The sequence below is a fragment of the Lepidochelys olivacea genome (assembly GCF_965140295.1).
Source record: "Lepidochelys olivacea isolate rLepOli2 genome assembly, chromosome: 2".
Classification (NCBI taxonomy): domain Eukaryota; kingdom Metazoa; phylum Chordata; order Testudines; family Cheloniidae; genus Lepidochelys; species Lepidochelys olivacea.
The window spans coordinates 109,664,879-109,690,175 of record NC_140412.1 but is presented as its reverse complement, the minus strand read 5'-3'; the positions used below and the strand labels follow the sequence as shown (position 1 = coordinate 109,690,175).

General features: G+C 41.2%; 1 protein-coding gene and 1 long non-coding RNA gene across 2 annotated transcripts in view; one reads left to right on the top strand and one right to left on the bottom strand.

Moving 5' to 3' along the window:
* LOC311516106 overlaps positions 1 to 21,974 on the bottom strand; it is a 77,985-nt gene extending 56,011 nt beyond the window's left edge. Inside the window, exon 1 of the long non-coding RNA XR_014710325.1 lies at positions 21,843 to 21,974. This is a non-coding gene — a long non-coding RNA (uncharacterized lncRNA). The remainder of the gene's footprint in view (positions 1 to 21,842) is intronic.
* Positions 21,932 to 24,891, top strand: ID4 (inhibitor of DNA binding 4). Its single transcript, XM_084619806.1, has 3 exons — positions 21,932 to 22,614; positions 23,702 to 23,760; positions 24,321 to 24,891. Exons 1-2 carry the CDS (start codon positions 22,186 to 22,188, stop codon positions 23,744 to 23,746), a joined length of 474 nt encoding a protein of 157 aa, XP_084475932.1. The 5' UTR covers positions 21,932 to 22,185; the 3' UTR covers positions 23,747 to 23,760; positions 24,321 to 24,891.
* Positions 24,892 to 25,297: the final 406 nt, after the last annotated feature.

The window sequence follows — 25,297 nt, the reverse complement described above, 5'->3', positions numbered from 1 at the left end:
AATTGTTAGAAAACAGGTAATATCCATCACCACTACAGACAACGATTGACCTGTCTTAGGATTCTCGGCAGAAAGAATGAATTGGTTTGTAGCCTATAATACCCTCTTACCCTTACGGTATGTCTATATTGCAGTCCAAGGTGTGACTGCAGCTCAGGTACACGTACCCAACACTAGCTTTAATCTAGCTAGCGCACCTAAAAATAGCAATGAAGATGCAGAAGCATGGGCTATCAACACAAGTACACGTTCTGGGTTCCAGGCAGGCTTGTACAGCCCACTCTGAAGTCTGTGCCACTGTGTCTTCACTGCTATTCTTAGAAGTGCTAGATTAAAGACAGCGTGGGTATGGCTACCCAAACTGAAATCACACCTCCGATTGTAGTTTAAACTTTGAAATTGTGACTTGAGGACAGGGTTGTGATACATTAGATTGGTGCGGTGGTGTGGAGAAGCTTTGATTGCCATTTGTATCTATTTGGTGGATAAAAAGAGGGCTTCATTCTCCAAGCCTGTCAAAACAGCATCTTTCACAAGCCCTTAATTAATTTGGGGGGGAAATTAAAGAATAATTGTTCTGATAGATTTTTTTAAACAAAACATGTTCTGATTTAAAGAAACCAAAATGTGTCTGTCCATCTTTTTTAAACTTCTTTGAAAACTGACAAAAGGGAAAGCACATTCTGCACATTTAGAAAGTATTCATGCAAGCTTTGTATTAATAATCCCATGTTTTGACAAATGAACAGAAAACCTGTGACTACTCAAATTCCAGACTTACTCATTTTAGACTGGATCCTGCTTATTGCTGAGCACCCAGGAAGCCTGATTCACATTCATAGATGTAAATAAGGAATAACTCCAAGGTAAATGGTGTAAAACTGGTGTGAGACCAGAAGCAGGCTTATTTCTTCTTAGGAACAAGCCCTTTATAAAAGTCAGGAACTATAATCTCCACAGCTTTCTTAGGTAAAACTCGCATTGATTTCAATGTGAGTTTTGTCAGATTACAGACTAGCAACTTTTCTCATACTACTGCTGACAGCTGCTATAAACCAGGGCTCCATGGGAAACTCCTCTAACCACCACAACTAAGTATCTATTTTTACAATACTCTCCCCTCTTACAGGTTCTCAAAAGTCTGCTACAAAACTTAGGCTGAGAGTTTGTTGGTAGTCCATCGCTGACAATATTGTCGCAGTTCTCATTTCTGACTACACATATGACTCTGAAGGCCAAACCCTGATGGATAGAGTCGGCCACACAGAGCCTGGGAAGTCTGTATCTATGTTTGATGATGTAGCTCTGTGGCGCCTTTCACATTCAGCCTGGAGATAATTTTGTCGAACCCATTCAAATATATTACATGTTATCAGAGACTGCCAGTGAGTCCTGTTCTGAGCCATTTGCTCGAGTTCTTGGAGACTGATGCCAGCCCATTGGAGACCGCTCTTCAGGTTATCTTTGAAACACTTATATGGATGACCCTTCTTTCTTTTGCCCTGACTCAGCTTCCCATACAAGATCTGTTTTGGGGGACAGTGGTCTTCCATTCTGATGACATGTCCAGTTCACCTAAGATGTGCTCTCAGTAGCATTTCCTTAATGCTGGTTGTTTGCTCTTTCAAGGACCTTAGTATTGGTCACTCTGCCCTGCCAGCGAATGCTCATTATTGAGCAGAGGGAGCGCATGTGAAATTGCTCGAGCTGTTTAATGTGACATCTATAAAGAGTCCACATCTCAGATCCATACAGGAGAGATGTTAAAACCACTGCACAGTAGATCTTCAATTTGGCGGAGAGATGGATGTTGCGTTGGTTAAGGACTTTTGTTCAGAGTCAGCCAAGGACCTGAATGGCTTTACTAATTCTGGAGGAAATTTTATCAAGGGAACCATCACTCAAGATGGTGCTGCCCAAATACTTGAACTGATCCACATTTTTCAGCTGTGCACCTTTGATGAAGATGGCTGGCACTGGGGCATTGGAATGAGGTGCTGGTTGGAACAAGACCTCTGTCTTCCCGAGATTGATGGTGAGGCCAAAGAGCTGGGATGCTTCAGAAAATCTGTCAGTGCTGACCTGAAGGTCGTTGTCTCTACGGACCATCAAGACGCAGTCAGCTGCAAAAAGTGCCTCGACAAGAAACCTCTCCAGCAACTTGGTAATACACTGAGTCTTCAAAGAGCAGGAAGGGAGCCATTGGATCGGTAGCAGATGTATATCCCCTGGTCCAAGTCCCTCATGGTCTGGCTCAGGACACAAGCAAAGAACAAGTTTACTTAATCTGTAAATATCCTCTTGTGAGTAAATCTGAATTTAGAAGGACTCTTTGCAAGTCCTTAACTGCAGCTATTTCCCGCACAAGCCTTAGATAGAAAAGGAGTAGTTAAAGATGACAAAGGTGTAACTATAGATTAAGATCTAATAAATCAATCACAGAGAGTAGGAACGGATATTCAACACATGTTCATAATTCCTTAGAAAAAGTTAGCTGATAAAATTTACATGTATGAGCAAAATGAGATCTGAGGTTTAAAAGTTTTGGGGGGAAATTGGATATAAAAATTCTAATCTACGATCTTCCAAGAAAACAAATGTGCATTACTTGTCAATTATACCAGGCTTCCAATTTCAAGCCAAACTGAAATTTAGGTGATATGTCACTTTGACTAAGGAGGTAACAAGAGGGCTTCTTGAAGAAAGAGAAACAACAGCACAGCCTTGATGCCGGATTCTTCACCACTCAACTCAATAGGAGTTTTGCCATTGCCATTCATCCAACCCTGGATGAATATAAAGACTATCTACAGAAAATGGGATTCAACCCTCTGATTTAAAAAAAGAAGAAGTAGTAGTTGTTTCAGAAGACTAGCCTGATCAGATGGGGAAAAAATGTTCAGCAGAAAGAAATTCCTTAAGAATCTTGGCAAAAAGGGACACCCAATCCAATGTTATGAATAAGCTGGCCTGGACAGGAATATGTGAAACCCAGAGGAGCATAGGTTAAGAAACAACTCAAGAAAATACAAGACCTAATAAAACTCCCACCAAGCGCAAATTCGTCAGCAAAAGATGAACACGCTTACAGCCACTATAGATGAGCCTAAGACCAGATCTACACAACAGACCTATATCAGTATAACTATGTCACTCAGGAGAGAGAAAAATCCACACCCCTGAGCGACGTAGTTATACTGACCTAGTCCGCCCCATGTAGACAGCGCTATGTCAATAGGAAAGCTTCTCCCATCAACATAACTACCACCTCTCGTGGAGGTGGATTAACTATACTGATGGGAGAAGCTCTCCCATGGGTGTAGGAGTGTCTTCACTAAAGCACTACACTGCACCAGTGCAGATGCGCCACTGTAGCGCTGTACATGAATCACAGAACATTAGGGTTGGAAGGGATCTCAGGAGGTCATCTAGTCCAACCCCCTGCCCAAGGCAGGACTAATCCCCAACTCCCCAGATCCCTAAATGGTCCCCTCAAGGATTGAACTCACAACACTGGGTTTAGCAGGCCAATGCTCAAACCACTGAGCTATCCCTCCCCCCAAAGACAAGCCATAAGTGTTATCTAGGCTTTCATACCTCTCAATCTACTGATGTCAAACCAGAGCCGCTAAAATGTGAAAGAATAACCAACATGTGAAAAACAGAGGGATATTACTGCTGATTTAATATAGAAATCATAGGCAGACCACCCTCAATCAAATCATTTTAAAGGGTCCAATACAATTTTTAATGGAGTGGCCATAAAATTCAAATAAAACACTACTTGTTCTGGAAGAACAAGCTCCCCATGAAGGCTTTGATCCTACAAGTCCTTGAACGGTGCACGAGGCCCCACATTTAAGGACAAGTGTGAGTTAACGCTACTAAGGCAAATATAAAATTTAGCACTATGTGCAATCCTCATTGCTGGGTGGTTCTAAGTCTCACATCACCTGCACCCAACTCCTTTATGAATAAGTTCACAGGGTAAAAGAGGAGTGGCGTATGGGTGGAGAATGGGTAGATCTGCAGAGAAAGGACTTAAAACATAATATTCATCAACCAAATAAGGGGCTTGGTTACACAATCATTGCTTACCTTGTGCTTATTTGTGCAACTATTTGTACCTGTATTGGAAAGGATTGTGCCCAAAGTGGCTTGTGCCACAGGGCTCTGCTGAAGAAAAAAATACTGAAAGACTCTAGCTGAGCTTACACTGTCAGCCAGTCCCTGATCATTTAAATAGAGGAGCAGTATGAATGTTATTTCCTTCCCTGAATGGGTGGGCCAGATCTGGTGGATGGCAGAAATGCAAGGAAAATAACCAGTGAATACATTATCCTGTGGAAGCTTTATGTTTAAAAGTCATCTGGCCCCACAAATTGCAACCTTGTTGGCAGTCTCAGCAGAGGCCAAGGACGGAATGGACACGGAAACTGAATTACCCCTTTCAGTCTTAGTCCCTTTTGAACAGGACTGAGACACAGAGGTGTGTGGGTATGGGAAAGCTTATGCTGTTGCTATATCTTTTCTATGTATAACCAGAGGGCTTCAGTTTTCAGGGCATCCAAGCCATTACATTTCATGGACACAAAATTCACCCACACACAAATAGAGGTAAACAAAATGACACTGTGCAACTATCTGAACAAATTCAGCTATGATTCTCCTATCAAGTATGTGAAATTTGTGTGTATGCCTGCTTGTGTTTAACTTTGATGATATAATAGGAAACAGAAAAGGTTAGAGAGGCCTTTGAAAGATTTGTATTCCTAGTTGCATAGTCTTTTTGGGTCAACACTAAACATTCAAATTTTAACTATCACTGAGCCAAGGGACTAGCATTCAGATATGGACTCAGATCTGATTAGGTTTAAGGTTAGTTTCAGGGTTTGAGGTACAGTCAGATCTAGGCTTTAGGCCAGAAAGCACTGAGATTCAGGAGCTGTTATTATGAGATTTTGGCCTCAAATTGTCCTCACAATGATCTCCCAAAAATACAGTCACATTTGAACCAGAATCCCAAAACTGACCCAAAACCAAAGCTATAGTGAAAAGTTCAGATTTTGGGACTTGCATTCAACTCCCCATGAGCCTCCAAAGTTCAAAGGCATTTGGATTTAAGGTTCTAAAGTTGGCCTCTACAGTTTTCACAAGTCTATCTTGTAAGTTTATATTACTAGACATTAAGTAACTTTGAGGCCGACTCATCTTTAACTCACGATGGCACTGTATTTTCACAATGGTGCAACTATCACACTATCGTGGCTGTGAAAACTTTGTTCATGGTCCCACAAGGCAAAATTTAAAAGATCACAACCTAAGTGAAGAGGAAGCACTCTTTAGAGCAAGGGGTAGCGGAACCCAAGATACCTTGAGACAAAAAGAATTGCAGTTGAATTAATCACAACTAATGGCCAGACACCTTGAAATCATGAAGCTCACATGCTAGTCACTGGGGAACTCCATAAGGAAAAGATCCCCCCCATCCCTGATTGTGGATCAAACCTGAAGCTGTTGCACAACCACTACCCCCAAACTAAAGTCTAGTGAAGACTTCTCAGCCATGAGCTACCCCCCACCAAGAGTGAGAAAGAACCAGAAGATCAGCATAGTGGCAGATCCTCCAGCCCTTGCCCTGTCTACCTCAAATCCGCTGCACAATAGCACCCCCCGAGACCATGGGGTGCCAAACTCTATTCGTCACAGTGGTTGCACATCCCATGTACAGCAGACCCATATCTTTCCCTACAACCCAATAAGCAAACTCCTTGTGGATCCTACAAAATTTGGGGCAAACATATTTTGGGTGGCACTTACTAGTAAAGGGCTAGATGGCACTTTATGATCTGCCCTGAACAAGGGCAGCACCTAGCTCCACTGCCCCAGAGGCAAATTGTGGCTCAGAGTAACAATCTCCTCATTACTCCTGAGAGGATATAAATGGTGATGAGTCTTTACCTGGCACATGTCAGTTACTTGGTGTGCCAGAACAGCTATGTTGGCCAGCACATGGGGGGGAGGGGTGGCAAAGCCAAGGCCACGCCCCATTCTGCCCCCTCTCACCCAGCTGCATGGGGTAAAAGAGGATTTGGAGGCTTTGCAGAGCCTGCCCTGCAACCCATCATATGAAAATATGGGAGTGCCTTACTCCCTTATATGTGGCATGTAGAGCTAGTGACAATCTAGCCCAAAATAAAAGAATAATAATAATTTTTGATTTACTGGCACTCAAGACCTCGATACCTTGACAAAAATTAACTACAAACGTATATCAGGATAAGGCAACCTGCTTGAATTCATTCCAGTTATCAGAAGCATGAGACATGAAACCCAATGATACAAACAAATCAAAAATAAAGAGAGAAAACCTTGAGCCCAGCTCAGACATCTGCCACTAACATATAATGGTGACTGTTTGATGTTACTGATGCCTGGGATGAGTACAGAGCAGTTTACAAATCAGTAAACAAATCATTTTAAAGTCTAAGCATTCTTAAATGTAGCTATATTTTTATATTTACATTAATGACAATATCTTGCTCTTTGAAGACAACATATCCTATAGGCCATGCTATATTATGTTAAGGAATGTGCTCACTGAATATGACACTTTCCACATTTTCTTATCTTAGTGTTGCCATAATTATAATATGAATAAGTCTGTTGTAGCAAATGTGAACTGTTTCTTAAGTGGATGTGAAAAAAAAGCATAAGAAAACCATGAACATTCCTAATAGGCATGTTTATGCACCAGACCCTGCCAGTGGAAGTGCTGAGTTCAAATGTGACTCCTGACACTATATACGGGATATTCATCATTTCAATTCCTGGAGAATGGTCCAGATTACACTGAGTCACAACTGCTGCTGCCTGGCTATAGATCACCACAGGCTGCTGTAGGCCTTAATCTTGAAAGTACTGACATAGGCACTGATCCAGCAAAGCACTTAAGCATTTAGCAGATTTCCATATGAAGCTCTCCCCTGAAGCATAAGCAACAGTAAAGGCTTGATCATGCACAGTGCAGGTGTCAAGTGTTGCACATGAAAAAAGCGCAAGCTAAAAAGTGATGAATGGCACAGGGAGCAAGAGAGTGTCCCATACGGAAATCTGCTAAATGAAAACTAAGTTGTTTAGTAGGAAGGGAGGAGTAAACAACAGCACCTGCAGGCAGACCTCACCCTGAAACAGGTAAGCATGAGTTTGCTTTTGAATAAATGTTGAATCCTTGGGCTTAACAAACTCAAAATAATGTGGAGAAGATAATCAGTGATCATTATACACAGACTATTTATATCAAGATGCCAACTATGACAGACAGGCTCTTTCCCATCTAAACAATTTGGTTTCAATGTTATAAATTAAAGACACAAAAGAGCAATTATAATCCAATTTAAATAGTCCGTAATTTTTTTAAAGTAACATTTTGCTGCATTCCCAATTTTATTAAAAATCAGAATGGCAGTATTTTAAAATTGTGCAAAATACTATTATTAATTTTTTTGAGTCACATAGAATGCAATTATTTTTTCTTAAATAGGGTTCTCATAGTTTAGTATTGCTGCCCATAATAAAGAATACTATTTGTAGTTGTTTTCAGTTATAAAGTGTGAATCAATAAATTGCAAGGCAACAGGTAACTACTATTCATTAGATGAAGAGAGTAGTTTGAGCTGGCTGAGTACAGTATTAAGAGCAAGGAAACACCCTGATTTGACACAGGCTCCTAGTGGTTTGGGAAAGTCACAGTACTGCTACTTGAACCTTTAAAAAAAGAAAAGAGTCAGGCACCAGAAATTACAGGATTATGCTTGCTAAAAGTCTCATGATTTTTAGGAACAATCAAGTAGGGATTCTTTTTATTTGGCCTCTTGATTTTTGAATCTTAGGTTACAGTCACATCAGGTTTTCAAGCTTTTCTCCACAACCACAAGGGTTAGAAAACTATCTACTTTCAAATGAAAGCTGTGGTTCTCAATCACTTGAGTTCACGATCTAGGGCTTCAACAGAAACACTAAGTATCACAAAAGACAATAAAACTGTGAAAGTTGGAAACACTGAGATTTTCAAAAGGGGATTTTATTCCAGTAAAGCAGAAGTAGCTACATTTGTTTCTATTTAGGTTTTACAGTTTGGGCCCAAAAGTTGTAAAGATCCTGCAGTCACCTGATGCCAACTCCAGGGGTTTTGTGGTCCTCATTCACCTGGGTGCAACAAGGCCCAAAAGTTTTGGTGCAGCAGGAACAGCTACATCTGTTCTCTACTCGTGCCATGGAAATTTTGGGAGGAGAGGGCCAACAATTGGTTGGATCCAAGTGGCACAGCTGGCTTTATTGCAGCATTCATGTTCCAGGGTCTGGATTGTCTGCCTTGCGCTTCGTCCACAAGAGCAGCTAGACTCAGTCTCTGTTTTCTTCCTACTCTTCAGTGGCTTGGGGCCAAAAGCTGGCGAGAACCCTCAGACTCCAAGGAGATTCAAGCGTTGGCCTTTTCCCTCTGCAGCACACTTTCACGGGAACGCACTCGGCATTTCCAAAAGGCTTTGCAAAGATCAGTTAATTTGCGTTATCATTATTATTGCTGCAAACGCCTTTGACCCCACTCGCTCCTTTTAGCCTGGCCAGGGCCACCACATTCGACGCCGCTGGGTGAGCGCGCTTCCCCCGGGCGGGGCTCATTTTGCACCGTCCCTCCGGCACGTTGCGGCGCAGGGCAGGCACGACCCTAGGGGATGGGCCCCACAGCGAGCGCGCGCAGCCCCAAGCTTCCGCACGGGCAAAGCGCGCGCCAGCGGCGGCCGTGGAAGGCCGCGTCGGCGCCTGCGCCGTGGGCCCAGCGCCGCTCGCTGCGTGCAGCTGGAAGTCATTGTGCTGAGATTGGCGTCCGCGTCGCCACGGCGACCGCCCTGGCGGCGCCAGCTGGGCCGCAGTGTGAATGGATGATGTCACGCGCCCGGCGCCGGCCAGTCTGGGCAGTCACAGCCAATGAATCAGCTGGGGAGCTGAGAGGGGTGGGAGGGGTGAGCCGCGCGCGGGGAAGCCGCAGGCGCTGTGTGTCCCGCAGCGTTCTCTGGCTGTCGCTAGCCCTCCCGCATTCCCACGCGCTGCCGCGGCCCCTGCTTCGAAGACATTATACACACAGAGACCATGAAACAATACCTCCCCCCACCCCACTCTCCTGCTGGTAATAGCTTATCTAAAGTGATCACTCTCCTTACAATGTGTATGATAATCAAGGTGGGCCATTTCCAGCACAAATCCAGGTTTTCTCACCCCCCCCTTTTTTTTTTTTTCCAAAAGCCACACACACACAAACTCACTCTCCTGCTGGTAATAGCTTATCCAAAGTGGCCACTCTCCTTACAATGTGTATGAAAAACAAGGTGGGCCATTTCCAGCACAAATCCAGGTCCCCTCAACACACACAAACTCACTCTCCTGCTGGCAATAGCTCATCCAAACTGACCACTCTCCTTACAACGTGTATGATAATCAAGGTGGGCCATTTCCAGCATAAATCCAAGTTTAACCAAAACGTCGGGGGCGGGGTTAGGAAAAAACAAGGGGAAATAGGCTGCCTTGCATAATGACTTAGCCACTCCCAGTCTCTATTTAAGCCTAAATTAATAGTATCCAATTTGCAAATGAATTCCAATTCAGCAGTTTCTTGCTGGAGTCTGGATTTGAAGTTTTTTTGTTTTAAGATAGCGACCTTCATGTCTGTAATTGCGTGACCAGAGAGATTGAAGTGTTCTCCGACTGGTTTATGAATGTTATAATTCTTGACATCTGATTTGTGTCCATTTATTCTTTTACATAGAGACCGTCCAGTTTGACCAACGTACATGGCAGAGGGGCATTGCTGGCACATGATGGCATATATCACATTGGTGAATGTGCAGGTGAACGAGCCTCTGATAGTGTGGCTGATGTAGCTGATGTAGAGTAGCAGCCATGTTCGTCTGTATTCACAAAAAGAAAAGGAGTACTTGTGGCACCTTAGAGATTAACCAATTTATTTGAGCGTAAGCTTTTGTGAGCTACAGCTCACTTCATCGGATGCTGTAGCTCACGAAAGTTTATGCTCAAATAAATTTGTTAGTCTCTAAGGTTCCACAAGTACTCTTTTTCTTTTAATGAACTACTTGACTCAGTAAAGAAATGCAGGATTGGGTACTAAGCTTTTAGCTGCACATGTAAAAGCATTACTGAGCCAAATTTTGTTTTCAGTTACAGCCACACAGCCTCAGGTTGGAACTGCACATACGTAACTGCAGAATTTGGCCCCTTCACAGTTCCCCAATTGCACATATCAGACCATATCACATAGGTGTAGAATGCAAATATATGTAGTTACAACTGGTTATGCACAAGTGCATACTCAGTCATAATGTGTTTGCACATCACCTAGTCCATTTTAAACAATACAGAATAATAAATAATAATTTGCCCTTACACTCACATTGACCTCTGTTTATGAGTTGAGGAGGGAATCCCTCCCCATCCAGTAGCTAAATTGTACCCAGGTTCATTGTCTTGTCTTCTTTCCCACTGCATATTTCCCTCATGTTATTTTTTCCCCATTATAGGTTTTATTTTATTTGTGGTGAATGGAGGTGAATTTGTTCCTCATGGTTTATTATATGCTTCTTAAAGTGATCACTACCATTTATCCCCCTTTAAATCTGTCAGTTGCTGGATGTTTTTGTTCCAAACCTACCAATTCTTAATCATTTGAATGCAGACTTCTTCATTTTTTATTAATTTAAAAACAATTTTCAAAGTATTTCACTCATGGGATAAAGGGTTTTTTTCACTTTTTAAATTAGATTTAAAATCTCAATATTTTTAAACTTTACTCCTTCAGATTGCCACAGTGTAGAGCCCTGTTAGCAACAAGATGCATCCATCACTGCAAAAGTGGGAGAAACACAAAGAAATGCTAATTGTGAAGTGATAAATCTGGTTTTCAAAATGATACACTGATTATATTTATTTAGGCTGATTCTGCAAACATGCACAGTAGCTTGCAATGTTCTGTTTATTTTGTTTTAGTATAACTTTCATCATTAATTCTTATTGTAATTCTTACTCTTTATCATGGGATAAATTCCTAAAGGAACAACTTGCTATCTGGTCACCTCATTAATATCAGGGGGCTTAGGCTGAGCACCATAATGCAAAATGTGTGCTAGGTGCTTCATAACCAATAAAGAGACAAAGGCCTGCCCTACACACAAAACTTGATTAGTGTTAGGCTTTGTCTACACTTTTGTTGCTCAGGGGTGTGAAAAAAATACCCCCTGAACGACAAAAATTTTAACAACAAAAAGCACTGGTGTGGACAGCACTTCGTCGGCAGGAGCCAGGCTCCTAGTTGGAGATGGTTTATTTTGACGCCAGGAGAACTCTTTCCTGGTGATAAAGAGCAGCTAAACTGTGCACCTTACGACGACACAACTGCAGCCATTGTAAGGTGTGCAGTGTAGACATAGCCTAAAGTAAAGAGGGATCCTAAACTGACTTAGTTAAACCAGTACAACTGTGTGTGTGGACACTCTTAAATCAATTTAAATGTAGCTTATAGCAGTTAAAGTATAAGCCACTTTTAAACCAATATAAGAATGTGCACACAAAAGGAAGTATTTTTTCACACAATGCACAGTCAACCTGTGGAACTCCTTGCCAGAAGATATTGTGAAGGCCAAGACTACAACAGGATAAAGAAAAGAACTAGATAAGTTCATAGAGGATAAGTCCATCAATGGCTATTAGCCAGATGGGCAGGGATGGTGTTCCTAGCCTCTGTTTGCCAGAAGCTGGGAATGGATGACAGGGGATGGATCACTTGATGATTACCTGTTCTGTTCATTCCCTCTGAGGCACCTGGCATTGGCCGCTGTTGGGACAGGATACTGGGCTGGGCTAGATGGACCTTTGGGCTGACCCAGTATGGCCGTTCTTATGTTCACACTTATGTGTACACTGATTTAACTAACTTTGTTTTTAAACTAATTTAAGTTAAACTGGTGCAACTTTTGTTTATATATAAGGCCAAAGTTACAGACTTGAAGAGTTTGCAATCAAGGCTCAGATCCTGCAAACATTTATACATGTGCTTAATCATGAGTAGTACCAGTGGTACTACTCACATACGTAAAGCTAATCATGTGAGTATTTGTAGAATCAGGTCCTGAGGAACTAATCCTGCAAACCCTTGCTTACCTGAAACCATTCATGTGAGCAAGGCTTTGCAGGACTGAGTCTTTACATCTTTCCAGTTTGCTGCTCATTTTTGGAATTTGAGAATGGCAATTAAACAACTATGTACATATGATTTCTTTTAATGTGAGAATCAAGTTAGAATATACCAGAAGGAACTTTTTCATTAGTGATCAATTTGAAACTTAAATCTAAATGATTTGTTCATTCAATTTGTATGGTTTAAAAGTGTTTTGATATTTTAATAATGCACTTTTTAATGACTATACTTAAGAAAATTAATCAGACCACAATCATTGACAGTCAGCTATCTTCACCAGGTAACCACAATAAATGAAATAAACTCCTTCTAATGAAGGAGGGTAGAAATGTCCTGAAAAACTCATTTCTCAGCTCCCATTGACCATCACCTGCACTGGACTTCAGACAGCAGTTTAATCCTATTCTCTCCCTCAAAAGTTTCTAGCCTCTGCAAGATCCTGACTGCTAGGAAACAAAGAGTGGTATGTGGTTCCCTCAAAGGTCAATCATTAACTTGCCCCAACAACAGTTTTAGGAAGATCAAGGCAATGAAGAAAAACTAAGTAAAAGCACTTTCATTTAGGAATGAATTGTTCAAAATGCCTTTATACATTGGATTTTATTCCTTTTCAGCACTTTTTAGTTCCTGCATGTATTTATTTCTCATCAAGAATAATGGCAAGATTTGTTCTCCCAGAGATTTGACCTTAAGTTTATTCTAGCCACAACACTATAGACCATTTCATCAATTATAAATGTACTTGTGTATAGAGGCACTACTAGGCCAGCACGGTAATGCTACCTTGTTCTGAAGACTTACCCTTATAAATAAATTAGTGAGATATCTTTGTGAAATGCCATTCAGGGGGGAAAACAACCACCACCACCTTGCTACTTAAAAGTCACCGTTTTTAAAAGATAAAAGGAATAACATCACAAGTCTTTTCCCTATGGTTTGCAGAGTATGTGTGTATGTGTAACAAAATATTGGATATGCACTGTGTTGAGTATCAATAAGACATTTATTTTCATGAGTTATTGATGACCTCATAGCTCACAAGTGACAGAGCAAAGTAGAGCTATGAGCAAGTTATGAAAGGTCATCAATAATAATTGGAAATAAATGATGTAACCAGAGTCTACACCATTGTGAGCTCTGTTTATGCAACCTCAGTTTAAGTTTCAAGTGGCATAAGTGAGCTTTTAAAAAATGTGTTATAGCAACATGGGTCTCTAGCTGAAGCAATTGGCTCTTTTAGCAGTGGAGGGAGAAAGAAACAGACACCCACTTTATGGGGTATATTTTGTCACAATGCAAGGAGATAAGCGTGCATCTCTCTCCACATCAAAATGAAACTGTACAGTAAAAGAGGGAAAGGAGAGACAATGTACCTCACTAAAACATCAAATACCACAGGGAGTGCTAATACCACACGTGCAAGACCGTTCACGAAAAAGAAGACACTAGAGGACAAGAAGGAGGAGGAGGTGAGGTGCAAGTTTTAAATAAAACATTCTGTACTTTAAATTGAGATTGTGTATATATAATAGTCTATTAATGAACTATACTAATTTATACTCTGAGGGAGATTAATATATAATATGTTTTCTTTTCAGTTGGAGGCAGAAGAAAGCTCTTTGCAGCAATGTGGACTCTGTTACTGTCAATGGAAATCCACTATGTGGGCACTGGGGTACAGTTAAGAGAGGACCTATAACTTGGTATTTCCTTGCTTTCTAGAGTTTGGCTTGGAGGGCTGTCAAGCCTAACCAATCTTAATCCCTTTTAAATTAAGTTTTTTTGTTTTTGGAATATATATAAGAAAATGTTTAAAAACTGTTCTCAAGTGCTCTTAAGATAATTACAATTACTTGAAGTGTTTAGCTTGAAACAGGCTAATGACTTAGTACATAATTCTGAAAACCATTACTCAGATGAGCAGTCCTTACTCATAGACCCATATTCAGGTAAGAAGTAGCATTAATTTAAAGAACAACTACCCAACTAAGTGTTTGTGTTGCTTCCTCAAGACAACCTCTCCCTAGAAGCCAAACCCTCCATTGAGAGCAGGATCAGTACTTTAAAGTCTCAAAGTATCAAGTTAATAGAGTGTAGGCATTGCTGAAACAACAATGCATTTAACACTTTAGGGTGATTTTTAGAAAATACTTATGAAGTGGAAATATTCACTGGTATTGCAAATAACTTGAAATATTTAGTTATCTAACATAGGCAGGCTGATTATTTAAATTTGCTAACTGCATACATATCATTTATAAGAAAATAAAGTCAAAGTTGTAAAATGGAGTCAGTTTGCATATGGGAGGGTTTTTTATGGGACAAGGAAATTTCAAATGTGTCCTTGAAACACATTGCAAAATCCTTCATTACAAAAGGGAAAACATTGAGGCCTGCCTTACACTTAAATTAAAATAACTGAATGTTCCTTCTAATAAGTGAAATTTGGTAAATCTGGTACATACATTTAATTTATGAAGAATCTCAGTTTACTGATCCTTATATCATCCTACGTTCTCTCCACTTTCTCCTTTCTTTATTATTCCCATTCTACCACTCCTAATTTATAATGCATCACTTGATTTTAATCCACTCACGTTTCTACCTCTGCTGCACTGCACAGAGATTTTCATTTGACAATCCTGTTGTCACTGATTAATTAAACAGACCATTTGAATGAAACAGTATTGGCAGACATTGCAACCAATGAGGTTGACCGTACCTATATGAAAGAGTCTCTCTCTCTCTCTCTCTCTCTGTACAACCATGACCTCCACAACAGCTAACTTAAACAAATGGGGGAAGCTCATGAGTTCAGGAGGCAGCACTTTCACGTGACCTGAATCTAGACTATGGACAATGACCAGAGAACTAACCACTATTACAATTCAATGCAACACTCATTTCTTTATTGTAGCTTTCTTTCAGTCATTTCTTCACAAGCTGTCTCTTCTACAGGAAAACAGAACTGTAAACCCAGACCTTTGGCAGGTAGATAAAAGAGGAGATAACTGTATACTATTTTGTTTTACTTTTTGTTGTTTTAAATCTACTAATATATTTTGTTTTAGATTTACTATGGTTATCTTGTCACCAACTGTTGTAGGAGAAACAGAAGAGGCTGGTAATGTGTGAAAGTGAGTTGGTAAAACACACACATAAAGGGGCACTGAGAGCCAATTCATAACAACAGCTCAAGAACATTGTGCACTTGATTAAAATCATGGTGTGTAATATACACCCTGTATGCCTCAAGGACCCTACCTGCAGAGTCAAGTAAAGGTAGAAGCTTCCTTTTGGGGGGGGGAAAGCTGAGATTCTGGAGAAAACAGTAAAATACTCAAGGAGAACAGATTAATTAAAAAGTTAATGCTAACAGAGAGCTTTAAAAAATGCTATATAAGTGCTAAGTATTATTTTTATTTCTGCAGTTTTTTTGCAGCTTGAACTTAGTTGCCTTTACTGACAAAGCTGTACCTTTCCCAGGAAAATGGATTCTGATACACTTGATGTAGCTATAACATATACAGGTGAATATGTACACATCCAGGTACTTATTTAATTTAGGGCTATTTGCAGATTCTCCCTGCAGGATGAATTAAGTGTGTGATAAAATGAATCTTAATACAAACCCATAACAAACATATGAAAATAAAATGAGGCCATACCATGTTATCAGTTTACAAGCAGATCTTCCTATAGGTTTGCTGTGGAGTTCTGTTTTAAAACCAGTAGCATGATATAGCACATTGGACTGGTCTAAAACTACAAGAATTAAAATCAAAGTTAAGTTTGGATCTTCAACTTCAATCTGCTACTTTGTATTAGGATTTGGCATATTATTCTTACAGAAGTTGCTAGGAATACTCAGCTATTCTCTTAAATTCCTTTCCTCTCCTCTTCAATTAATTTGAATCCCCAAAACATGCACCTTGGAATTTTATATCTGACATTTAGAAGGATTTGTTTTCAGTACATTTCCTCAGAAAAAGGATGTTGATGCCTCATGTACTACAATATTTTAAGGCAATGTGTACAAAATAGTATTGTTTAAAGAAATGGACATTCCTGTGCAATTATTAGACTAGTGCTCATTCTGTCACATGGAAGGACAAAAAATGATGGGAGAAGAAAAGGAAAGGAGAGAAGAAACAAGAAGGAGGAAGAAAATATTCTACTCCCACTACGAATTTTTTCTCCTCTCCATCCCATCAACTCATAAGGAATCAACCTTTTTAGTTATTTCAATGTATATCCAAAATTTTCCCCCAAAATTCAACCCGAGGCAGACAGCCAGGATTGTAAATTTCAGCCCAAATAGTAGTAGTTTGGGTGAAGTTATAAGCAACTGAAAACAGCATCTTATACTAGGAAGTATCAGGTAACCTTAATAATAGGTGTTACTGCCAGCCCCACCTATTTTTAAAAAAAAAAAAAAAGCAACTGTCCAAATATCATGCTGTGAAGGAAACTTCCCCTACCTTTTCTGCTCACTGAAATGGTCACCCTTATTGTACTTATTCTGTACCTATTTGCAGAAGACAGAAACTGAAGGAAAAACACATGACAAGGTATATGACTGTATATAAGTATACTGCCACCTCTGATTTGTGATAAGGAAGGATGCTTTAAATTGAACAAATACCTCATCATCCAAAAAAAAAATCTGTTGATTCTGAAATGTTGTAGTACTTTCAAAATGGAAATATAATGCAATATATGAAAGCAGTTATAAAGCAAGGTTATATTGTCCTTTTATTCTATCTTGGGCAAGTGGAACAAGCATATTATTTTAAGTCTGTATCCATGCCACCAGTGGAATGGGTGGTTGGAAACAGTAGGTATGTGTTGCCAGTATTCTAACAAGGGGTTCTCACAATTTTTTCCCTCTTTATTCTGTGATAAACTTCATGCATATGGTGGGAGATAGGGGAGGATGCTATAAAGAACAGAGGTGAAGGATTTGGAAATCTGTTTTTTGTTTAAAGGCAAAACAGCTTTTTTATTACCATAAACAGGGAAGGAGAAAACAAACTTATATTAAGTGAGTTTGTTGGCTATGTTTATGATTTTGTTCCTGAAACATATATAGAATAGCAGACTTTAATTAGTGTAATTTAAAGTGGCATCTGGAGGTGAGAAACTTGCTGGAGACAGGGTGTTCCAGGGTTTTCCTCTCCTAGAACATGTTTTTAAAACACCTTCCAGTTAATGTAACCTGGCAGATTCCAGAAGCAGAAAACTTGCTCAAAGAAGTAGTTTGAGGAGCCCACGGGATGAGTCATCTCTCTGGCAAGGATGGCAGAGCAGTATCCAGAAAAGGGATGAATTCCACCTGTCTCTTAGGAATTGCAGAAGTGGTGAACAATTGTACTGTACCATGATACTTTGCCCTCCTCCTGATTCTAAGGATCTTCACTGATCCCACCTTGTGAGTCCAGGAGGCAGCATGTCATTCTTACCACCTAATATGGAGATCCAAGTGGATATATGCATGTAGGAGTAATCATCCAATAATCATTTTTTTCATTTCCCCCCTTTCCCCTTTTTTTCATTTTACCTCACCCCTGCTGCCAGCAGGAGATTAGCTGTGGGGTTGGGTGGGAGAGCACAGTACACATTATTGTGTTATTATAAATGACATCACAACTAGCTAGATATTTTAATTGAAGTTAAATAACCAACATTATTGCCATTTAAGTGATAGCAATAATATACAGTAATAGCACCACTGAGGGATCAATTGCTATTATCCTGATAAACCATAAACCATTCAGAGATTTATAATGCTTTTTTAATGTTCAGTCCTGTGAGATGCTGAGTATCCTCGTCCCCCATTGAAGTCAGTTTGCACTGGAGGTTCTCGATACCTTGTGCAGGAGGTGCTCAGCTCCTTGCAGGATTGGGCACACATCAGGATAAAACTCATTATACCACTTATCAGCCTTATGCAAAATAATTCTAAATAATGTTCTGGATTTCACTGAGCTGTTTAGAGACTGTGTCAAAAAAAAAAAATAGAGCAGTTAACTAAGCCACTTCTTAAAATTCTTGTTAAGTAAGAATTGCACAATTTTCAAAAGCTATATCCCACAGCATCTTGTGTGCAGACAATACTCGCTGTGTGTCTATACAATTCTTTTTCTGTTTAAAAAAATGTAAATGGCTTAAATTATTTAACGGTTACTGCACACTACATGCATAAATGTGGGGTTTTTAATATTTTATATATAGGGTTGCCAATTTTGGTTGGACATTGGAGGTTTCATCACATGACAATCTTTAATTAAAGATTAATCTTTAATTCCTGGAGGCTCCAGGACAATCCTGGAGGTTGGCAACCCTATTTATATATGCTGCAAATATTTTAAATAACATGTTACAATCCAATTCAGCAGTTGGTTCAACGGCATAGTATTGTATACAAAAGACCTGTGAATCAAGTATGATCTCAGTGGAAATGTCTCATTCATTCGGCTCTTGGAAGAATTGTAACTGTTCCTTGACACTGTATGAGGTCCTGAAGAGCCATGTGACCCTGATACACTGTCAATGGAAGGGTTTATTTTTCTATTGGAGTGAATCATATGTTCACATATTCAGAAATGTTTGACCAAATTCAACTTGCTTTGTTCACGAGAGAAGTCTCACTGATTTAAATGGCTCCATTCACGCAAGGAAGATTAGCCAGTAATGATGTTTACATTTTTAACTTGTTTTGTTTTTATATTTAAAGCAAAAGAAACTGTTATATTTAATATTAATGATCTGACTTGAATTTAGACATTCTCAAATAAGATGATCACTTCAAACACAAAATATACAGCCAGAGTTGGTAACACTGGGAATTGGGACTCTAATCCACGGAGTAACTCAGCCAACAGAGGAGAACTCCTCCAGCTAACCTGGAAGGGACCACTCATTTTAAGATATCCAGAGGAGTTTTTATAAATCCATAATTGGTATGGTTCAAAACAGGAGCAGTTAACGCCTATATATTCGAACATTGAAAAATATTGCTATTAATAGGACTAAGGAGTGAAAAGCAGTTACTGCCCCCTCTCTTCTTGTATGGATAAAGAGTTTCACTATGCTCAACTCAATGCATGATTCCTAACAGATTGAGGTTCCCAATACACTACTAGAGCAATTTAATTAACTTCTGGGGCACATCCAATCTAAACAGAAAAAACATTGGACCCAGCCCTGTTCCCATTGAAGTCAATGGCAAAACTGCCAATGACTTCAATGAGAGCAGAAGCAGGCCAATTGTTGACAGGGAACTGATGTCTGCTTGCTCATCCATGCACAGCAGACTATCATGTATCATTAGTATTATAGGGAGTTACCAGAGGGAGTTACCAGAGGAAGTCCCTGAACATTTATAGGACAAGTTTTTTTCACAATGTATATTGATAGGTCAGCAATGGGAACACATAACATTCTCCCATAAATTTTAGATGAGTCTGCAACAATGCACAAAAATCCATACAGTACCATTTGGCTCCTGTGTTATGGAAGTAGACTGATGAAAAAATAGATCTGTAACATATCAAGATATCGCAAATTTCCAAAAATATTGACTAATCTTTAGGACCCAAATTAGTCTCAATGGAATTTCCATGATGCCAATGGGGTTTATTATATATATACACATCTGTTCACATCAGATCAGCTCCAGGAGAAATGGTTACATACTAGGATTTCCCACAAATTTTCAGTGAGATCAAATCAGCTCTGATTCTATACAAATAGATCAATTAAATTCTATAGTGTACCTAGTTTCACAGAGATTTTAATTAAGATCAGATCAGCAAGATTTTAGTCTACATACTTAACACTATCTACAGATTATTTTTTTTGAAAATGAAAAACCTTACGTCTGTCCATCTCATCAGGAGTCTGGGGAATAGACAAGGCATAACTATAATTTAGGGCCTGATGTATCACACTGATGAAAATCAGGAGTAACTTCACTGAAGTTCCTGGAGTTTCATGGTGTAAAACCAGTGTAAGGTATAGCAGAGTATATAGCTGATGACAATATGCCTGTCATGACATGGTCACTGTTTAGCTCACTAATTTAGATCCCAGTCCTACAAAGATTTACACAGGTGCTTAATTTTATGCCCTGTAAGTAGCCCCATTGTACACACTACTCATAGTGTGTACAGTTAAGAATGTGCATAAGTCTTTGCAGGATTGGGGACTGATATTGTACCTTTTAGGGGGTGGAAAATATGCACTCTTTATACTGTTATGAAAAGATGACCCAACCTCTCCTCCCATTCAAGGTTCTAGGCTTAACTGTTTCCCTCTGTATCCTTTGTACATCACTCTGTGACTAGGTGTGGTGGGGGAATGCAATCATCAGTCACCATTAACTATGAATTTCTTTCCTTCTATTAAATTTTACTCACCAGTCTTGCAGCCCTTGCTCATTCAAACAGCACTGTACTCAAGTAAATAGTTCTATTGAAATAATTGAGACAGTTTACATGGGTAAGGAGTAAGGACTGTTTGTATGAGTTGCAAGATTGTGCCTTTTATTTCTTACTCTAATGTTCAGTTCACCTGCATCTGTTCTGAATCCTCATGAGGAGTTAATAGAAAGTTTAAGCAAGGCATGATTAAATTAAAAGGCTGCAATCCACCACACAATGACCTAGGCAGGACTCTGGAGTATGTGCCTGTTAATTTTAATGTGCTGTCTCAAAGTACAGAACTCTGGACGTTTCTAGCATCATATTTAAAACATGATACATTTACTAATACGTGATCTGATGCATTAATGGACCAAATTAATTTACAGGTATGAATTTTACATAAAATGGATTAATATTATATGTCATAGAGGAATTTTAAATACTCCATCTCCATGAATTTTTAATAATTATGTGCTCTAATTTAATGTTCCATAGCAATCGCTTTTCTTGATCTTCTACCCCTCCCCCCCGCACTCAAATTTGGATTATTTTTTTCTTTAATTCAACGTCCCTCAAAAGACTCTGTGTGTCTATGTGTAGGGGGCGGAAAGCAGTGAAAGGTTAAAAAAATACATTGAATGAGGCTAGAAATTGCAAACAGCATCCCCACCTCTGTTATTTGTAGAAATATTTGCTGGTGATGATTAAGCAGTCTGAAGAATAAATAGACAGCAAAAAAAAAAAGTGTGTACGGTAAAATGACATTAGCAATCTCCAATTGCTCCTTGCAGGCTTCAAGGATAGATCAGAGGAGGGGATGCCTACTGCTGGCACAGCCAGTTGTGAGTGCCGATGGGAATGGCAGGATTCAGCAGCCTCATTCAGCAGCAGAGTGAATTCCATTCGCATTCCCGCAGTTCTTCCTTCCTAGGAACTTCTCTCTCCTCCTCCTCCTCCCTCCGCTCCCTTGGGTTCAGCACTCTCCCCAGCCCGAGACCCCACAGCATTGACGGCATGGAGCGTCCTCGCCATTGGCCAGAGCGGCGTTCCATGGAGGGAGGAAGCGGCGGTGATTGGCCAAAACGCGGCGCTCCGCACCCCCTTCTCCCCTCTCCTTTGCACACATTTCCCCTCCCCCGCGCGCCTCTTACCTCCTCCTTTCCCCGGGCCAGGGCAGCGCGAGCCCCGCCTGTCTGTACCCCGTGCTATATATATAGGGCGGCGCTGCAAGCCGGGCTGAGCAGAGGCGGCTGGGCTGTAGTGGGAGCGAAGGGGAAGGGTAGTGAATGACTAGGCTGGGCGGGTGGCTTTTCTTCGCACGGTCTGGCATCCCCTCTGGCAAAGCCCGGAGATTGTATCCAGAGACTGGCTGCCCCTGCGTGGTTGCGTTAGGAAGGGATCGCTGCGTTGGCTGAGCGCTGCCTCTTGCTCTTGTTGCGTTGCGGGCGGTACGCGGTGTGCATCGGTGCCCGAGGGGACCTCTCCCTGTGCACCATGAAAGCGGTCAGCCCCGTCCGCCACCCCAGCAGGAAGGCACAGGCGGGCTGCTGCGGCGGCGCTGGGGGAGGCGGCGGCGGCGGAGGAGGCGGCGGAGGCGGGCAGTTGGCTCTGCGCTGCCTGGCCGAACACGGCTGCAAGGGGGCCCCGTCGGGCGAGGAGCCGGCGTCGCTGTGCCTGCAGTGCGATATGAATGACTGTTACAGCCGGCTCCGGAAGCTAGTGCCCACCATCCCGCCCAATAAGCGGGTCAGCAAAGTGGAGATCCTGCAGCATGTCATCGACTACATCCTCGACCTGCAGCTGGCTCTGGAGACGCACCCGGCTCTGCTCAGGCAGCAGCAACAGCAGCCACCCCCGCTGCACCCAGGGAGCTGTCCCGCAGCCACCCCCCGGACCCCGCTTACAGCCCTCAACACCGACCCGGTAAGCGCCGTGGCAGGGAAAACGCGAGGCGCTGCCCTGGCCGTGTTGCCCACGCTGGGCAGGGATGTGTACGTGTAGCGTTGGCCAGCCAGCTAGGGACTGCAGGGCTCATACTGGGCGCTCCGTGAAGGGTGTGTGGCCAGGGTACCCCGGACTCCGGCGTCGACAGAGATTCCCTTTAGGCGTGTGAGTGCTACACGGACGGTATCCGTGTGTTCGTGCTACGGGCGCCCGAGACCCGATCGGGAGTCAGCGGGAGTCTTGCCATTGACTTTAGTGCGAGCAGGATCTGTCCGCAAGAATGCACCGATAGCCGCTGTTCAGCGTACTTCCGTTGTGTGATCCATTCAGTGTGTGCATCTCACACACTTTGTACCGGGGCACACGCTTCCCCTTAGAATGATGAGCTGTACGCTTGTGTGTATATAGACACACGCACACACATCTCCCCTTCCTGTATAGTTACAGCCAGTCAGGGAAGTATAGCTAATGTGTGTACACACAGGAATCCGTACAATGATTCTGGACACACTTACGGGTACTATAGCTGATCTAAACACTTAAGGGGAGTGTGCACATTTAACTGTTTGAGGGTATATGTATATATGTATACACACACCCTGAAACCCTTTATAAACCCTTCTGTATATAAAAAAGGCTGTGGCTGGGAGCGGGAAGGATCTTTCTTCTCCAGGATCCACCCTTAGCAGCAGAAGGTGTTTGCTTCTGAGGGACAGAAAGGAACCTGTGACTCTCCAGCCGGCGGTGCCAGGGCGATGGGTCCAGCTGTGTGCTCAGAATGTGACACTCAGCAGCCCCTGGTGTCCCTGCCTGTGTCGGAGCCAGGAGGTGTCACGCTGAGAATCTAGCAACCTGCTGTGGGGTGCACTGATCTGTGGGCGGTAGGACTTGGCTGGCCCAGGCTGGCAGTCCTTGTGGCTTGCGCTCTCCATTGTGGAGCTTGTCACCTCTCTAGGCTGGTCTCTGCCCGTGTGCGTGATCCAGACACAAGCACAGGTATCATGGCCAAGCTAATTATTTGCACTCATTTTTATTTTTTTTTTTTTACTGGTGTTTTGTTGTGCAGGCTGGCGCTGTTAACAAGCAGGGGGACAGTATTCTGTGCCGCTGAACTGCACTCTCAAGGTGAGTCTCAGTTAATTATTGGGCATCTAGAGAAAAGGCTGCATCTCTGCCATCTGTAGGATTGTTACACCAGTGCCCTTTGTACTGTAAATGTTTCAGCTAGCTCTTTTTTTCAAAGGGGTTGGAGTCTTGCGCATTCCTTAGGAGTTAATTTCTTCTCCATTAAACGCATGAATCATGTATTATTCTAGAAGCACTAGTGCCTCTCTGACCTGAGTGCACCTACATTCTTTTCTAAAGAAAGTCTCTTTTCCTAGCATTGAGACCGTCTTTCTTTTTTGTCTCATCTGGAGTGCAGAAATGGGGTCTGGACTGAGCAAACAAGGTTTGCTGGAAGCCTATTTTATTATTATTATTTAAACCCCCTGTGTCAAGCGCTTATCACTGGGGCTTGCAGCTGTGTATTCCTCTGGTTTGGCCTAGCATGGGAGCTGAGGTTGTTGTTTGACCTGGTTTGTTTTGGGTTGTTGATCAAGCATGTCTTGTGTTTTGTTGGTGGCGCCACTCAGTCTGGAGCAAAAACGGTTCACACACCCCCTCTATTCATTCCTCTTCCACAGGTGTGCAGCAGGCAGACCCAGAGCCAGAGGAGCAGAGAAAAACACATTAGAGAGGGAGGGGGAAAAAGAAATATCAGCCATCAGATGAGAGGAAAAAATAATTCAACCCCAGAATCGTTTCCATGCTTCCTTCTGAGAGAGAACCTTTCACCGTTTTGCACGTTCATAGCATTTTAAACATGTCTTTTTTCTGTGCATTTTATAGCAGATGTGAATTGTTTGTTTATTTTGGTGGGATGAGACTTAAAACTTAAGCAGAAAAGTGTGACTCTTCTGTTGGATAGAAGATGGAGAGTAAATCAAACTTTAGAACTATAACTGTAAGGGACCGAGCAGCTGAATTTTGAAGCTTTACTAATCTACCAGAGCATTGTAGATATATTTGACATCTATTGTTTAAAATAGATGATTTTATTGGGGCCCAGGGAACTTTCTTCTCCCTGCAGGAATGTTACATATTGTATAGATAAATGAGTGACATTTCATACTGTGTATATATAGAGATGTTCTATAAGTGTAAGTGAGAAAAGTATATGCTTTAATAGACTACTGTAATTATAAAATATTTTTAATTAAATATTTTTTGTAAATATTATAAAGGTGTGTATGTTTTTTTTAATGTGTGGGAATATTTCTTTAGAACATTATTTACAGCTCAGGTACAGAGCTGCTAATATGAAAATATCTTGACAGTTAAGGTTTTTGCCCAGTGTCTTTTTAGACTTGGAAGTTACAGCTATAGCTAGTGGTCCTGCATGATTGCATGAGATGTCTAATTGCAAATAAACTTGTGTTGAGTCCATACAAACGTGTTTTTCTTCAATCTAGATTAAAATGTTGATAATTGTATTATACATTTTGAAACTACACTTTTGTCAATTAGGCACACGGGTTTTTAGTGCATTATATACAAGTAGTGTTAAGACAGTGTTTTTTTTTTTACTGAGATTAGAAAAACAAATTCTATCTACTTTTTC